At 38.8% G+C, this 18918-nt stretch overlaps 1 protein-coding gene across 1 annotated transcript in view; it reads left to right on the top strand.

Moving 5' to 3' along the window:
- The window catches only part of EFHC2 (EF-hand domain containing 2), a 64986-nt gene that overhangs the window by 26873 nt on the left and 19195 nt on the right, over positions 1 to 18918 (top strand). Inside the window, exons 6-10 of the mRNA XM_085297903.1 lie at positions 1477 to 1587; positions 1910 to 2048; positions 10046 to 10211; positions 10868 to 11010; positions 17239 to 17435. Coding sequence (XP_085154029.1) covers positions 1477 to 1587; positions 1910 to 2048; positions 10046 to 10211; positions 10868 to 11010; positions 17239 to 17435 — 756 coding nt within the window. The remainder of the gene's footprint in view (positions 1 to 1476; positions 1588 to 1909; positions 2049 to 10045; positions 10212 to 10867; positions 11011 to 17238; positions 17436 to 18918) is intronic.

The raw sequence follows: 18918 nt of genomic DNA, 5'->3' as shown, positions 1-18918 counted from the left end.
TTTGCATACATATTTATGTAATAACTGTAAGTGATAGAAGAAATAAAGGATGGACATATCATGCTTAAAGTAAAAGGAGAAAGAATTTGAGTAGAAAGATATTGTACAATTTCCTTTCTCCCATATTAAAGTATTAATGGAATGTATAACTAAATCTCTGTGTGGTAATGAAAGTTCACAGGAGTTCATTAATATTGGGATGTAAATTAATATGAAATTGAGGTGAATGCAGATTTGGCCCATGGACTACTTTTTGAGTCCTCTGGAAAATTCCAAGTTCAGTAACATTATTTATTTGAAACAAGTCAAGTTCAATAACATTATTTCTTTGAGAAAAATCTACAGTAATTTCTTAAATTCGAATTCCTAGATTTGGGACCTCATGCAAAGCTAGCTAAAAAGAATGAGAATCCATTAACGGACTTTGTTTCATATTAATCACATGGTTGTTAGAGATGGCTCACCTCAGAGAAATCTTTGAGGAATTTAAGTCTTCTGTAACCTATTGTAATTATAAAATCAACGAGTTGGATATACTTCAGTATCAAACTATCTATCACTTCAGTATCTACCACTTCAAGTAATAGAAATAACATCAACCCACAGCTAGAGTAAAACTCTGGAGAATCTTTTCCCCTCTTTTCTTTCTAATACTGGTAGTTTATTTGTGATGCTATAGATGTACATGAAATTTCACAGTTAATACCCAGCAGCAAAATATATGCTATTTTCACATTATGCATCCTACTTTCCAAGATGCTGATTTAGGAGTGATGTTATACTGACAGACCCCTTCTACCTGTGCAGTGCATGTTGCAGTTTTAAGGGCTTGCTTCTTCCTCTGATTTCAGTGGAAATTATACAAGGAGCATCAGAAGAGACCAGCCACAAGTTGAGGTGTAAAAGTAACACACTTCAGTTATCCTGCATCACCAGTTCACCATTTAAAAAATTATAATGTTTTTGTATATTAAGATGTTGATATTACTGCAATAAATTACTATGGTAATTTTGAAACTCATAACAGAAACAGGAATTCTCCTCCCAGTACAACCATGCTGAACTGAATCCTCTGTATTTGTACTGGATCCAGCACAGTAGGACTCCAATCCTGAGTAGTTTTTTTACACATTTATATGATTATTACCAATCAAAATAGTAGTCTTTAGAGCAGATGTTAACAGGCATGTACTGCTTTGATGTGTTAATATTTATATTTCTAAGAAATTTGCTTCTAGGGGGACTTTTTTCTTGGATACACAATAAAATTCTGAATGTATCTTTTGATATGCATACTGGCTTTTAGGTTCAGTAGCATAAATATACCTTAGAGTTTACTAAAAATTCTTCCAAGAAAACACTGTAATAAAGATCAATCTATAAAAACCAACTGCTGTAAAGAAGTCTGTAAGGTAACTGAGATCTCTTTCTTCATTGTTAACTGTATTTCTTAATAGCTAATCTCTTTTCTTGCAGTATGCTCCGGCTGGGCTGTATCAGCCAGGCACAATCACCAATCGCACTGTTCTCAATGTGTTTGGAGAGTTAGTAGGAAACAAAGGCCGTTACATTCTGGACAATCGTAAGGTCAGATATTATTGAATACTTCCAGCTGTTGAATGTCCTTATAGTTGTTTCTGTAATTTCTGTATTTGTTATCTTCTACAACAAAGAGAGTTATTTATAAAATTGTGTTGCCTCCGGAGAATAGTTCAGACCAGCCCTACTGAAATTTAACATACCATGTTTGTGAAAGTGAGGTAGCTTAGCATGGGGTGAAAATACTTGCAAGTGGAATATGATGGTTATATTTTAAAACACACACATTAAATGACACAGATTTTAAGAAAGATTGTATGTGATTATGAGATTTATGAAACTGCTTTGTAAATGTTCTCACTTTTATTAGACAGGAGCAGTGCACCAAGAATTTTACAAAGACTGTGACCTGACATTAGGGGCAGTAATTAATGTTTGGGGAAGGAAGATAGTACTTTGTGACTGTGATGAATTTACTAAAGAGTATTACAGGACAAAGTATGGAATCAGTAAGTAGTGATAATTATAATTTCCTTATGAGCCTTTTTATACTTGTAATTTTGACAGAACTGTCTTCAAATTTTATTACTAATAAAACATGTTCGTTAAAGCCTTTAGCAATAATAGTCTGTTGTAGGCTGTTAACAGCAAAGCAGTAATTTTGCAGGTGATCCAAAAGGGTTTTCTTATGTGTTACTTCATCAAACCAATACATAATGTACATGTTCTGTCTCTCACTGCCTCAATTTTAAAAATTGAATGACAAAATAGTTATGTGGATAGGCTGACATTTCTTCTCCTCTCTTTCCCCCTCCCATTCCAATATCCATGTTTGTAGTCAGAGAATAATAAAGAGTATGTAGTGAATGGGTAAGTAAAATGGGCTCAAACTATTCCTCGTTATGCTATGTTCAATCTTATATAGATGTCAGAATCCTTACATAATATAATTTTCTGACACAAGAATGATAGTCTGTCACATTACTACTTTTTAGGTAGTTTTGTGTATTCTGGGCCATTAGAGTATTTATCCTGTGAGGTTCAGCATTGAATTCTGGACACATTTAGCAACTATGTCCATAATGGAAAAGCATTTTGGAAATGTATAACAATAGGAACTTTCATTTATGTGTCTGTGAATTACCTCAATCAAACTTGCTAATGGTTCTGTTGTGGACCTTTTCCTGCAAAAATGGCTCAGTTAATTTCTGTCAGTTTATTCATTCTGTAAATACAGCTAAGTGTCTGCCTGTTCAAAGTGATCGAAAGAATCCTGCTATGACCTTTCTCTGACATTGTGAAACAAAATACCTGGGTAGATTATTTCTTTCAACTTGACTTGTGATCAGATAGAATACAGTGTTTGGATCAAAGTCTGTTTGCTCCATTGGAGGTTTTCTTCTTATATTAACTGGTGTATGAGAAAGCCATATTCAAAAACCATAGTGTTATCTATAATAATAAATTTAACTCCAGAGATGCAGAACAGGGAGTTTTTCCCTCAAAAATTTTTTTTCAGCCAAGACTGCTGCCTCTATTTGGCAGCAATATCCTCTGTCTGAGCGAAATATCCCAGAACAGTGAATGGTGATCTCTTACTCGCAGCAGAGTGATAAATGAAACACAGATGACCATTCTGTATCAACCAAGCAATGAAACCAAGTGTGACACAAATGCAAAGGCTCTTCCGCTGCCATAACGCTGGCTCAATAATTATTGGTTATGCCTCTGGTTATTAAAGATAGGTGCTTAGCAAGTTAGGAGAAGTCAGAATGGCTTGCTGTTGTGTAGAGCTACAGAAAATTGGGACCACAGGAGATGCTTTAGTCCATTCCTTTTGTTCTGAGGCAGGATAGTGTATTCATAGCTGTCTCTGACTGATGCTTGAATAGCCTCCAACAGAGGCATCCTTCAACAGAGCAGATTCCTCTGCCTCCTGACATATCTTGTCCTAATGTTATGGTTAGGAAATACTTCTTAATAGCAACCCTGAAGCTGTGCTGTAGGAACTGAGAGAGTAATTTCTTTGTCTTACCCTTTTTTGGACAAGGAGAGCAACTATTAGTATCCTCATACAGTAACATTGTACGTATTTGAACATTATTCCAATACCTCTTCTTACTACCCTCCTTCCCTTTTAGGCCCTTTTCTGCTACACAACCCAATTCTTTTACTATTTCTCCGTAATCCATTATTTTATGTCTGTAATCATTTTTCTAGTTTTTTTCAGTGCTTTCTCTAGTTTATCCATCCCCTTAACACATAGCATACAAAAATGCACTCTGTCTGAGATCTCTACAGAACTGACTACTTTGCACATAACTTTAAGGGTATAGGGTGGCAGAGACTGGCTAACAAAAAGCACCCATCTTGATGCAGCTTGTCTTGTTCACACAGACTATACGCATTCTTAGAGCTAGAAGATGATTTGGATTTGCTGTAAAATTTTTGCTTGTTTTCCCTACCAGGATAAAAAAAAAAAAAAAAAAAAAAAAAAAAAAAAANAGATATGACCTTTTAGTTAGAAGGGACTATGAGTAGAATCAAGATAGTTTTTGTTTTAGAAGCAGTTCAGGCTTTCAGGGAGAAAGACTTTGCCTTTTATTGTTAGAGTTACCAATTTTGTTTGCATCGTTCAAAAAAATAGCAGCTAGGTTTGGGAATCATAAGAATCATAGGCAGGGTGAATGCACAAAGTACTCTCAGTGGGCTCCGTCACACAAAGTGCCCAGCATTCTGCCCCGATCCAATTAAACACTGAAACATGTTTAATTGAAGTTTGAATCCAGGGAGACCGTTTACTTGAGTAAGAGTAAGCATGTGGATAAATGAATTCTTATACCAAGGCAGAGTGCTAAGCACGTTATGACATCAGTCCTCTTGTTTGTTATTGTTTTCACATTACTCCTCTTCACGTTATACTCTTCTGCCAAAGCCATTAAAGAAGCCAATATTTATCTGACCCTGCAGTTTCAGCATAAGTTGCTTGCTGATGGAATTTGCCCTTTAGGAGAACTAAGGGAAGTTTAGATTTCCCCTGAAATGCATGATTATGATATTTGATGTATTTCCAATGTTATTTCTGTCTGTTTGCTCTTTATATTGTTTGTGAAAAGCAAAGGAGAGTTTTTTCGGTGGATAAACTATAGCTAATGTCCTTCAGTAGGAAGCTAATGACATTACTATTGTGTAGCAGTGCTGTGAACGCAAGATAAAATACCTTAATGTGTGATATTATCTGTCTAGTTTTGCTAATGCAGCTGCAGAGAAGGAGCAAAATAGCCATGTAGACGTTGTAGACATCCAGATGAAATGTGGAATATATTGACATGTGATGCTAATGCTCATTCTTTTGACTAAATACAGTATCTCAGCACAGAGTTGAGTATTCAGTGTCCTTTCTTAAATAACAGATTGTTCCAAAAGGAACAAAACCAGTAAAATCTGGTTTCCTACTGATTTTTGTTTGGTGTCCCAGTACCTCCCAAGCCTGTCTGCTCTGTCTGTTACGCCTCTCCACAGCACCCTGCGATCCCTCCCATGTTCTCCTTGCCTTCCCACCCCCTCATTTCTCAGGCTCCCTCTCTGACCTGCTGCCTGGGCAGAGCGGTGTGCAGGGCCATTGGCTGGCCCATACATGTGTGCTTTTGGCCAGGCAGCTGCTGCTGGAGAACAGCTGACTTCTTCTTGCTTTTCCCTCAGTGGGGGCATTAACGCCTGCTGCCAATTTTCACTAAACTCGCAGAAGATCAGAATCTTTCTGGCCTCCAACCTCCCCGTTAAATGTTGCTGAAACTGAGTGGAGCGTTCTGAATATGTACGGGAAGGGCTACGTGCATTTACAGAAGGCCTTTTTTCCTTATGTAACCAGAAAAACATGAAGTGGGACTGTGTAAAAGGAGCTTTTGTTTTTTTTCTATGAGTCAAAAGAAACATTGTCACGTTTTAGCTGCAGATTTGTCAGGACTAGATTTTCTTTAATACTGCTTTTGAAAGTTGTGAAGATAATGTTATTGCCTTCGTATTTTACCTTTTATCAAAATGGTGACACTGACCAGCACTAAAAATAAAGTTGAACGTGAGGCTGTATTGGTTTTATATTCATTTCTTGGCTGTTTCTTGGCATCTCCCCTTATATATAGGGAGCTACATATTAAGAATGTCATGCCTCCAAGCTAAATCTGCATCCTATGTTGACCAAGGCTAGTGGGATTTCTCTTCCCTGTTCTTAGCTTTGGTGCTCAGAGGTGTCTGTTCTGTGCCTCTGAAGATTGACTTTCCTGCCTGCTTGCTATATAATGATATTTGAAATGGTTATCACTGTAACCCAGGATATGTGTCACTTGCCTCTTCCTTGAAATACTAAAAAAAAGGTGTTTTTCTCTGACATATGAGTATTTTATTACAACTCTTTGAGGGCGAGAGGCAAGATAGGACAGGAACTAGCTATTATCCTTGATACACTGTACGGAGAGAGTATCTCTTCATAATCTTAAAATGGATATTGAAACTGGAAGCACACAAAACATCATCGAAGCTAGTTTAATGCTGCCTCTGTGGCAACAAGTTATTTTTGTGAAATTTAGTTTTCAATACTGAGGAGGCAATATCATATTAAAATTGTTTGTGTACTGAAGGAGAAGTGGCTGGGGCTGTAGCCGATTTTTGTTTCTTGCTTTTCGCAGTGCTTGTTCAAATCTCACTTGGGCTTTATTTTCACGAGAAAAAGTTACTGGAATGTAGTAAACATTTAGTATATTAGGTGAAATAAATTTCTTAGCACCAACTCATCTCCTGCTGGGCACCAGTTGATGCAGTAATAGGGGGAAAACTGTCCATGGGGAAAATATCTGTACTGTCCTTCATGGAAGTATAATTTTGTGATCCAGGACTTCCAATTTACATTCACCCCACTGTAAATGTTACAGCATAAAAGAGAGCATTGCTTCCTTTTCCAGAATGCACAGAGGTAATTTGCTTAAGAAACAGTCGTATCTTTGCAAGAGGTATATTTTACATGTAAGTGCAAGTTGTCTGTCTGATACTACACTAACAGTGCATGACAAAGCAAAAATGAAAAGAGTTTTGAACTCAGGCATGGTTATCAGTCTAATGCACTGAGATGGATGTTCAAAACTTGCAGAAATATGTTTTTAACTAATTTAGTAAACTGTATTTCTCTATATCAAATTCTTCCAGAGTCTCCTTATTTATAGGAGAGAATCTGAATATATAATCCTTAAAATCATGGAAGCTGTAGGTTACACAAGATTGGATGTTTGCATTGTTCTTTTTAGTGAATCTGGATGAAGCAAGATTATTTTACACTGGGGAAAGGATGGGAACCAAAGCACTGAACTGCTTTTTGGACATCATTTGCTTCACACTTGGGTTTTTAGCATTCTATCTGGGATTAACACAATTGTCATCTCAATGTGTAGTTTCCTTTCAATTTTTAAAGATAGTTTTCATCCATATGTGCTAAAGTATATATAAAGGGAAATACTTCAGCATTTCTTAATGAATGCGTTATGTGTAAGTGTTTATGTGTGTATACTGAGACACATGTGTAAATACATTAGGTTTTCTTTTGAGTTTATCATTTCAACTGAATGTTCTCCCTTTCCAAACTGTTTTGGCAGGAGGCATAGTAATTACAAAGGTGCAAAGAGAAAAGGTTTTTTTTCTGCCAAAAGGCATTTTTACAAACCTGTAGTATTTGAGAGAAAAAATACTCATGCAGATGTACAAACAATGTCATTAAAAGTTAATGATAAGATTAGTAAATAACATTAAGACCTTAATTACAACAACCTACATTATAAATCACTCAGGAAAGCATATACTGTTACTTCCTATGCTGACTGTGTGTTATGAGATATAAAAAATGAAAAATAGACAAGTGCATTCTAGAGCAATTGAAAGCCATGCATTTGGTTTGCGTGATGACTTATGAATACTCTTCTGAAGTTCAGAGGCTGAGTGTACGGCCTTTTGATCACAGGTTTTACTGCCGTCTTAAAAAATACCTGTTAATGTCTGATAATCAAGAGAATGAAGTGAAACTGCAGTTATTTTTGTCTAATTGCTACATAGGCACTAGGTGGCACTGTTGGAGTGCAAGAAAACTGTTAATCAGGATTTTTGTCTTGAATATGTATTTGCTGATTTGAATGTATTTTCTTCATTGCTGATGAAAACCTGTATTATGAAACCCACATTTCTTTTTCTGTTGGCGAATACAGAAGTAGTCGTGTAGTAACTCAACTTACACCGTACACCAACTCAACCTACATCATCAATACCTGTGCATAACTGTTCTATTTTTTTCTGTTTCAATAGATGTGCATTTATGTATGTAGTGTTTATTGTAACAGTAATTACACATACAAGTTATAGCATAGCATAGAGAAAATGTCTTGGAAGGTAATTTTGTTGCAGACAGTACTAAGAAAGTAATATTTTGGTAAATGTTTACGTATCAACCTATTCTGTGACTCTGTAAAGATCTTTCATGTGTGGACTTGGGATTTGTGCTTCTTCTGAATTATAGAGAGAGCATGTGCAGTTTTTCTGGAAAAAAATACTTGTGTGATTTTACAGAAACCCTCTTGACTGATTCAAATGGAAATATTAGCTTTTCCAATAAAACAATATTCTCATAAGAAGTAAAGCTGAAAAAAATGCATTATTCTTTTAAGTTAAAGAGAAACTCTGAAATCTGAATTCTTTCTAAATTTTTCAATCTCATATTGCTGTCATAGACAAGTCAAATTTTAAGTGAGTAGGCTGCTGTGATCTTCTGATACTCCTATGTTTAAAACATTACAGTAACAAACTAATTCAGAAAAAAGTTTGAAGTGACACCAGTTCTAACATTCTCTTCTATTTGTACTGAAACCCCAGCTACAGTGTAGATTATTCATATGTCATTTCCAGGTAGAAAAGTTAAGTTTTTGGAAAGAAAAGACTTGCGTGGAGTCCAGTTTTGGTAGGCAGGTCCACTGCCTGCTTTGCCTCTCCTTGGTTTCTGGACCGTGGTGCATGATCCATCTTTCTGTCCAATTTGCCTCTTGTGTCTTTTGCTTACCAGACCAAGGGCACAGCCAGAAGAGGCAAGGAGTTGACTGTTCCCCTCTGCTCAGCACTTGTTAGAGCTTGCCTGGGTGCTATGTCCAGTTTTAGGCCTGCAGGATGGGAAAGACACTCACAGGGTGGGTTCAGGGGAGGCCCTGAAGCAGTGAGGCCAGAGCAGTGGCCCAGCGAAGAGAGGCTGGAGCACGAGGCCACTTGACCTGGGGAGGACAGAAGTGGGGCCGCCTCAATGGAGAGGGCACTGAGACAAGAGGGGTTGGCTCTGTGCAGGGCTTTGTGGTGGAAGGGTGAGGGACAACGAACATAAATGTGAACAGGAGAGGTTCAGGCTGAATATGGGGAAAATCTTTTCCTCATGAGGTCAGTGGGACACTGGAGCAGGTTGCCCAGCGAGGCTGTGTAGGCTTCATCCCTGAAGGTTTTCAAGGTCAGGCTGGACACAGACCTAAGCAGGCTGATTGCAGCTAGATCTGATCCTGCGATGAGTTGGAGATTGGAATAGAGACCTCCCCAGGTCCCATCCAACCTGAATTATCCTGTAATCTTATGATTTATCGCTTAATTTGCTTCAGTACTGCCTATCATTTTTTCCTTGCAATTCAAGGAAGCAACAAGGGGCCAACTGGAGCTAGCAAGATTTTCACCAACAGAGGAATAAAGAAGGCCCTTAGGGCAGCAGGGCTTTTGGGAGCAACTCGTATTGGAAGTGAGCACAGGGTCATCTCACTGGTCATGTTCCTACTGAAATAGGAGAACTCCTGATGTATATCTGGGATATATAGATATATCAAGACCATTCAGCACTGTGAATAAAAAAGATTTGAGGGTAGGGAAAAGAGTAAAAATAAAGCTTCCAAAACTCTAGATATAGCTAGGATTTGGACTGAAGTGATTGACATCTTATCAAGATTTACAGAAACTTTTAAAATTCTTCTATGTATGACATATAATGAATGCAATTCTATTTATTTATGTATTTGTTTTCCCCTAGCAAAAATTAAAGGGCAGGAAACTCATAAGCCAGATATTTACATAATGATGTTATCCCAAAGAATAAAACTGAAAGATTATTTTAGAATGGTTGATTTATTTTTTTTTCCTACTTTGAACCTGTATGTATCTTTTTTGCCCATGTGTCTTGTTTAATGATTTTTGTTGAAATTTATGGTTATAGATGAAATTTCTAAACCCTTGAAGTGACAGTAATTTTGATGTTGGCTGCTTTGGATCCTGTTGGCTTCTTTGGATCCTTTCTTCTACCCTGTAGCTGTTGAAAGGGCCTAGTTTGACTTTGATCAGTCATGCTCTGTTGCAGAAACAGGCTAATAAGTATTCATATTGGAAGGGAAAATCCATAGTGGAATGGCATTATCAGAACAACAATAAATAAGTCTTGCTGTCTTTGTTATAGCGGATTTCACCCCCATTCCCTGTAAGGCTCGACTGCCTCCGAAAACAGAAAAGAAGTTTCCACCATATACTGGATTTGGTTCTGAAGAGGACTCTCTGTGCTCCTGCCTGGGTTTGCTTCCTAAGCCTCCCCAAAAAGATTTCAAGAAATTCATGGAGAAAGACAGGTATTTCAATGAAAAATAATTCCAACTTTTTGTATTATAATAATTCCTTTTTGTGAAGGAGGTGGGTGTTAAGTAGGATGTCATTTTTCAGTAAAATATGACTCTCATCAGAATTATAAGGGGCAAGTGTATAAGGATTGGTTTAGAGACGTGATATTCCACTTTTCTCTGATCTCAGCAAAATTTATCTTTTCAGAAGGCAAATATTTTGACTTCCTTCCCCATTGCTCTGGCTCCTTTCCTTCTGCTGTCTTCAGTGGAAGCTGGATGGAAGTCTTAGTCCAACAGTAATTTTGTATGCTTGAACAGTCCATCACTAATCTGTTCTTCTGTTTGAGTTTTTGACATTTATTTTTTTGTCTGCTGTTTTTCACGCAGAGTGTACTGTAGCAATATTAAAGCATTAACTCTTTAATTTCCATTATGATATACCTTGTCAGGTGTAGAACCTCCACAGAAGAAGAAAAATATTAGAAAAAGACTTGGCAATGTATTGCTAGTGTACATAGTGGTACTATAAATCATTTTAAACACAATCATTTAGCAAATGTCTGGTTAGTAAGATTATCTGATAGACTTGATTTCATGGAGGTGGTCCTATTATGTATTGTTTTTCAGAATTTAATTTGAAAATGTACATATTTTTTATTTTTTAGAAATGGCCTGGAAAGTAACGTACTGCGCTTTCTTGCAAAACTTATTACTGATAGCCCGATTGACAAGGAGCGGAAATTCATTATTTCCTATTTTCTGAGTGATGACACCATTTCAGTTTTTGAACCTATGCAGAGAAACACAGGTAAAAGGTAGCAATATTTTGCAATCAGTCCCAGTTTTCCTGCTTATTTAATTACAATTTACGGTAAACATTGTAGCCAGACTCAGCACTAATAGAAGCAGGGATGTGGTCTTTTAAGTGCAATGGGAGTTGCATCAGCAGGTCTACTCTGTTAGCTTGCATAGTTACTTGTCATAATAATTCATAATCTTCATCACTGAGCATAAAGCTTTTTATTGTGTGACAGCACTTCACAACATCCTTTGGGAAGTGGAAGTTTAATATGCTAGAATTTTTATTACTCTTTTATTTGAAAATTTGACCTTTTAACATTTGCTTTTTTGTAGGTTAATTACAGGAATTGTATGATAATTGGTATTAGATAGGGACAGGCAATTTAAGACATTAAGAATGAAAGAGTAAGTCTTTTGTTTTGCGAGGTTGTGCTGTGGTGTTATAGCACGTATATAACAACCATTGTATAGAAGCATCTCATGAAAGCAAAACAGCTGTGATTTCTTTAATATACAATATCAATAATAATGTGCTGTTGGGCTTCTAAGATTGGTCTGTGCTAGTGTCTGTACATGTGTATCTGTGTCTTTATGTGTGGTTATATGTGTGTGCATGTGTGTATAATACTGATCTGAATTGTAGGAGCCAGATTGCCAGTGTTTTAGTAGCAAATACTTTATGGCTCCTCTGTTGTTCATCATGTTTATCCTAGTGCTGGAGCAAAGTCCCCAAATGCTGTCATGGTTAAATTATTTCAGTCAATGTTATCTGTTGAAGGCTGCCTCCAACTGAGGATATGAAGCGTTCTGTGATTTCCATGCAGCGTCATCTGCATGAATGGAAGGGTAGTGCACCAGGAAGGGTAGCAGAAAGTCATTTAGTAACTCAAAGCGATAGGGAAGCCTTGTTTAAACATGTTCCTATTGGAAAGATTAGTGTGTTTGAAGACCACAAAACATCTGTGGCAACAGCTTCTGAGCAGTTCATACCCAGAAGTACTCTGGCACTACTCAACTTTTGCAAATGAGTGACTCTTAAAAAAACCTGCTGTCAGTCTCTGATAAAATCCTAGGGAGAAAAAAATTGGAAAATCACAATTCTTTTCTCAAAGACAAGAGAAAATGAGTAACAGAAGATTTCCTAAGTCATGTTGTCAGGTTCTTGTAGAATCTCGGGAATAGTTCTTTTGATACTGCTTGAATTGCCATAGAATCACAGAATCATGGAATCACAGAATGGCTGAGGTTGGAAGGGACCTCTGGAGATCATCTAGACCAACCCCTCTGCTCAAGCAGGGTCACCTAGAGCATGTTAGACAGGATCGTGTCCAGGAGGCCTTTGAATATCTCCAGAGAAGGAGACTCCACAACCTCTCCTGGCAACATGTTCCAGTGCTCTGTCACTCTTACAGTGAAGAAATTCCTCCTCATATTCAGGTGGAACTTCCTATGGTTCAGTTTGTGCCCATTGCCTTTTGTCCTGTTGCATAGGATGACTGAAAAGATTTTGTCCCCATCCCCTTGACATCTTCCCTTCAGGTACTTGTAGACATTGATAAGGTCCTCCCACCAACCCCTCAGTCTTCTCTTCCCTAGGCTAAAGAGTCCCAGCTCTTGCAGCTGTTCCTTGTAGGGGAGATGCTCCAGCCCTTTGATCATCTTCTAAGCCCTATGCTAAGTCAACTTGTTGTCCACCAGCACTCCCAGGTCCTTCTCCGCAGAGCTGCTTTCCAGCAGGTTAGCCCCCAGCTTGTACTGGTGCACAGGGTTATTCTTCCCTAGGTGCAGGACTCTGCACTTGCCCTTGCTGAACCTCAGGACGTTCCTCTCTGCCCAACTCTCCAGCCTGGCCAGGTCTCTCGGAATGGCAGCATAGCCCTCAGGTGTATCAGCCACTCCTCCCAGCTTGGTATCATCAGCAAACTTGCTGAGGATGCACTTCGTCCCCTCATCCAGGTCATTGATGAATAAGTTGAACAGGATGGGACCCAGTACTGAGCCCTGGGGGGACTCCACTAGCCATAGGACTCCAACTTGACTGTGCTCCTCTGATGACAACCCTCTGAGCTCTGCCTTTCAGCTGGTTCTCAGTCCACCTCACTGTCCACTCACCTAACTCACACTTCCTGAGCTTCTCTAGGAGAATGTTATGGGAGACAGTGTCAAAAGCCTTGCTGAAGTCAAGGTACACAGCACCCACTGCTCATCTACCTAGCTAGTCATGCCATCACATAAGCCTAATAGATTGGTTAAGCACGATTTCCCCTTGCTGAATCCATGCTGACTACTCCTGATCCCCTTCTTTTCCTCCATATGCCTGAGATGACATCCAGAATGAGCTGTTCCATCACTTTTCGAGGGAAGGAGGTGAGGCTGACCGGCCTGTAGTTGCGTGGGTTCTCCTTCTTGCCCTTTTTGAAGACTGGAGTGACATTGGCTTTCTTCCAGTCCTCAGGCACTTCCCCAGTTCTCCAGGACCTTTCAAAGATGGTGGAGAGCGGCCTGGCAACAACATCCGCCAGCTCCCTCAGTACCTGTGGGTGCATCCCATCCGGGCCCATGGACTTGTGGATGTCAAGCTTGCCCAGAAGATCTCTAAAGCTCTCCTCCTCAACCAAAGGAAAGTCTTCCTTTTTCCAGACTTTCTCCCTCACATCCAGGCTCTGGGATTCTTGAGGGCTGCCCTTAGCAGTGAAGACTGAAGCAAAGAAGGCATTGAGTAATACTGCCTTCGCTGTAGCCTTTGACACTGGGGTGGGAGGGGGACACCTGCGCCATTCAGTCATGGGCCCACATTTTCCCCAGTCCTCCTCTTGCTACTAATGTATTGGAAGAAGCCCTTCCTGTCGTCCTTAACATCCCTTGCCAGACTCAATTCCAAAGGGGCCTCAGCCTTCCTCGCCACATCTCTACATTCTCTGACTGCATTCCTATAATCCTTCCAAGTAGCCTGTCCCCTCTTCCACATTCTGAGTACTTTCTTCTTCTGTCTGAATTTGGCCAAGAGCTCCTTGCTCACCCATGCAGGTCTCCTGCCCCTTTTGCTGCACTTCTTTCTCCTTGGGGTGCACTGCTCTTGAGCTTGGAGGAAGTGATGTTTGAATACTAGCCAGTTCTCCTGGACCTCCCTTCCTTCTAGGGCCTTAACCCATGAGATTCCTCCAATCAGGTCTCTGAAGAGCCGAACTCTGCATTAGTGAATGTCTTGATGTTTGACTAGCTTTCTTTACTTCTGAACATGTGAAGGATGCTAAGGGTACATCTATACTGCTAAATTAAAGAAGTCCAGGGAGCAGTTTGAATCTTGGACCCCTGTCATCTGTATTGCTAAACAGTTAGTTCACTCCTGGTTCTGCTTTGGACCATTCCAACTAGACAAGGTCCCAGATTGTTCAGGGTCCCTGCTGGAGGATGCTTAACCAGGTTTGGCTTGCTTTGCCCTTATCAGTCATGTAACACTATCCCAGCAGGTTTTGCACACTCAAACATCATTCCCAGACCCAGGAATTGTAATACATACCCTCAGTATCATGCTATAAAACACCTCTCTGTGGCACTGGAGCACAGCCTTCACATACCCTCTGGCAGTTTGAACATACAAAAATAATAGCTGTGTCTTAAGACCTCAGGATTATCACATAGCACCCATAGTAGACCCAGGATCATGCACTGTACTGTGCGAATGTGGTCAGTCAGTCAGGCCCTCAGCAGTATGAGTGTAAGGCCAGAGATTTGGCATTTATTTTGAAATGAGAATGTGTGCTAGGGTTGCAACTGGGGTCCCCTTAAGTATTTCTAGTCACCAAAAGCGAGTTTACACACCAACAGTAATAAATGCTTTAAAGTATGCATGAAAGGCAAGTATCAGTAAATGGGTTTTTAACTTTCCAGGGATTTTAAGGTGGTTGGTGTAGCTGACTTTTCCAGTGATGGTAGGAAGGTGAAATGGAAGAAGTGTGAAGAGATCATGGGATGTAGCTAAGAAAAGGCCTTTGGAGAGCTCAGTGAGAACAGCCTTGGATGAGAAGTAGAAATGAGGGAGGTAGAGCAGAACTTGGAGAGAGGGCTGGGATTGCAGAAGTTTCTTTGTTCCTTTTCCTTCTTTTCCTTCTTCTCCCTTTCTCTTCTCTCTCTCTGCCCTCTCTCATTTTTAATTATGTCTGAAGGAAAAGAGACTGAGTTTCTTTGGGGTTAAGAATGAGAAGCCTTTGCAGAGGTCAGATGTGAGTGGTTACAAAAATTGGGTAAGGCACACAGAGTGGGAGTGAGAGGAACCTTGTGTGAAGAATAAAGTGGTGTTGAAAAGATGGGGCAGGAGAAAAGTAATATTGAACAGATCTTGGAGAGAGAATGAGTCAAAACAGTAACTGATTCCCAAAATAACAACATCCCTCTTGTGCATGGGTTCAAAGGGTTATTTTTTCCTGTTTTATTTTCATGAATTTATATAAATTGGCAAGTAAAAATATTTCAAGTTTCAGTCCTAACACTTAAAGTTTTAAAGTTTCTCTTTTCTCAGTACAGTAACCTGAAGGTTGCAGGGCAGTACTTTATGCTATTAGTAACACTAAAACTGGATTGGGAGTGCACAGAGTTGGACATCTTGAAGCACTTGTTGAGATAGGGGGTCAATGCATAAGAACTTTAGGTCCCCATGCAGGAGATCCTAACCCCTTTTTTGCTCTGTGTAAGGCCAAACTAACAGCTGTACAAACATGTGCAAAGACTGATCTGCTCTTAATGGAAGCGGGTCTTTGATTGGGGTGTTTATTTTGTACTTTGAGCCTGACTCTTGTAGATTTCCATCAAAATTTCACATCAGATTTCAATGTAAATTCTCTAACCTAATGAGATATATTTTGGTTAATACACTTGAAATGTACTGACTGAAAACATTTAAAAAATAATTATCAGAGGTGTTAAGGTAAGTTTCCAATCTAATTGCACAGGGGAAGAAAATACAGAGACAAGAATGAAATGCCAATCTTACAGAGGCCAGTTTTGCTTGATTGTTACAAACAGTTGCCAGGATTATATAACCTAAAATTTTGCATTTGCTTTAATACCTAGGTGAAAAGGAGTGTGTTTATATCAGAGTTACATTGTGATTTGAATCATTTTTTAATTTAATCTAGACCTGACCATTACCTTCGTATATTTTTTTTCTCTTTTGCTTTTATGAAGCTAGTGAAGCAATTAAGTAAGACATCTGATCCAAACTCTAGTTTAATAAGTAGTTGGGGTTTCACATTCGTTTATAATTTTGACCATAAATGGCATTTTATTACACTGCTCATCAGCCATTTATGGGACTTAAATCACTAACTAATATGTAAGACATCATTAAACATTACTGAAGTATGCTTTTTGGCTTTTGGCTTGGAAGCTCAAATATAAACAGGAAATGAACACTAGGCATTTCAGAGTTGGTGTAGGGCACATATTCTGGTGAAACAAAACATATGACAGACTGTTTTCTAGAAACCTTGGTAAATGTGATGCAATCCTGTGGTGCACCGTAAGATATTAATGGAAAGAAAAATGTTCCTTTTAGTATCTTATATGCCCTTGAGCAGTGAGTGCTGTTTCCAGTGACATGAATAAAATCATTATAACATGAAAAGAAATAATCTGACATATCAAACTCACAAAGGAAATAACAGATCACAATTAATTTGCATTGCCAAAACAGTATAGTGTCATATCACTCTTTATTTTTCACATTCAAAAGCCCTTAAAAACAAGTTAGAATCACAATGCACCAGAAATCAGGTTCACAGTAGGACTGTTGCAAGGGGGGTTGGGCTTTTCGTTGTTGTGTTTTGTTTTGTTTTGTTTTTATTTTTTACTTCAGTGACTGAAGGATAATTGTCTACATCTTACATTTCTCAAGGGTCAGTCCCAAGGCTGGCGACAGGGTTGTGGGAACCATTTGAAGAGGCAAATTTCCATCACTTTTTAAAGAATAGAAAAAAGGGAAGGTGTTTGGCGGGCATTCAAATGAGGCATGTCACAGAATTTGCAAAGTGTAACTGTTGCTGTGGACACTAGCAAAGACAGTTCTTTTAGCCATGAGAAGGATGGGGAGAATATATTATAAGACAGGGAACTTCAGGATTAGAACTAATATTTAAATACAAACCAGCTGGTTTGGGATTGTTTGTTGTTTTCTTTTGTGTATCCTTTTTCTTCCAAGCAAAGTCACAATTAATTATTTACAATTCTATTCCCATAGGGATACTTGGTGGGAAGTTCTTGGAAAGAGGTCGCATTAAGAAGCCTGGACAGGAGCTCTTTAAGAGTGAGCCATCTGAATACTTCAAGGCTCAGAATCTATTTGTTGGAGCCAGAGTTTGTTTCCATGGTCACAACTTTCTTTTGGTGGATGCTGATGAATATGCTTTCAACTACATGGAGAAGCATGCAAATGAGGTGAGGCCATCTCTTGCAATTTTTTGTTGTCTTTCAGAATTGTATATTGTCTATATTTTTTTCAGAATCAACTATACCTAGTTTCTTTATCCTGAAATCCAACTAGTCTTGAAAACACTGGAAATGCCATGTTGCATCAGATGAATGGTCCATTGAGCCCTGTGCTCCTGTCTCTAGCAATGGATTTAGGAGATACTGGCTAGGGAGAGCATGCAAGCCTGGTGACTTTTTATAGGGCATTCCCTCCTACTTCCTTAGCATCCACACTTGCTGTATTAGGGGTTGTTAGAAGGCATATCCCTGCCTATTCCTTCTCAAGACTGTTTATGGACCTGTTGTCCCTCAACTGGTCTAATCTCTCTTTGAACCTGCTGATACTGTCTGCTTCCACAGCCTTTTGTGGCAGAAAGTTGAAAAGTTCACTTCCTACTATATAAAGAAGTATCTGATAAAAGGTATCTTTTATCTGTTTCAAACCTACCTCGTACTAATTTCAGTGACAGTCCTAGTGTTTTGAGGTTTGGTGAAGATCCCCATTCACCATATGCACCACCTTCATGATTTTGTAAACTTCAGTCATGCTCCCACCTCAGCCTAATCCCTTCCAAATTACAGTCTTTGCCTTTTTAGTCTGTCTTTGCAAGGCAATTGTGAGATGCAGAGACGAGAACTGTGCACATTACTCAAGATGTGGAAAAATCAAGTTTGGAATCTTACTTATTAATGAGATTATTTCATTTTTGACTCAGTTTATGTGTGTTCATATATAATTTATCTGTCAAAACATTTCATTTCTGATATTGAAAATTCATTTCATAGCCAGGAATTCAGGCTTACTCTTTGTACTGTGTTTCACTGGTTTTTTTGCCTTCAGAGCAGAGAGCAATAATTAACAGAGACTCAGGCTGTCTTTGGTGAGACATACTTTATGTTGCCAGTCAATACACAAATGGCTAGTAAAATAGCCTTTGTTAGCTAAAAACATGAAAGTATTCAATAGTAAGAAATGCATTGTCCTATGTTGGTTGTCACAGAAGTCAGAAAAAGAATGGTGAAGAACCACAGAAGGAGGAGTCAGAGTGTTTTGTGGGATTTTTGTTGGCTTGGTAAGAAATATAGATGTTCCTTTCTTTATTTATTTTTTAAAGATGTAGCTTGTGCTGGAATATTTGAATAAATGTAACTTAGTATACTTGGGGATTCCTGTTATGTGCAGTTCTGAACTAGTCATTCTGAGACATATCCTAAAAATGCGTCAGGTCAGGAACAAAGGGCTTTTTGCATCTGAGTCCTCACAATGCGACCTAGAACCCTGCTGTATGGGCTAGAGTGTGTCGCGAGGCTTAATTGTCTTTGGTGCAGTGCATATGCTTCATTGCTTATGGTGCTTTCAGCAGACATTTTGGCTCACAGATTCTCCAGAGCTGCCCTGTTCTTTAGGTGTATTGATAACAGGTCTGGGGAAAATATCCAGGAGGGTTTA

The sequence above is a fragment of the Rhea americana genome, unplaced genomic scaffold (genome assembly GCF_003343005.1).
Source record: "Rhea americana isolate MKP2758 unplaced genomic scaffold, rheAme1 scaffold_132, whole genome shotgun sequence".
In the NCBI taxonomy this organism is placed as follows: Eukaryota; Metazoa; Chordata; class Aves; order Rheiformes; family Rheidae; genus Rhea; species Rhea americana.
Note: the sequence above shows the minus strand (reverse complement) of the source record. Positions and strands in the feature narration are given on the sequence as shown.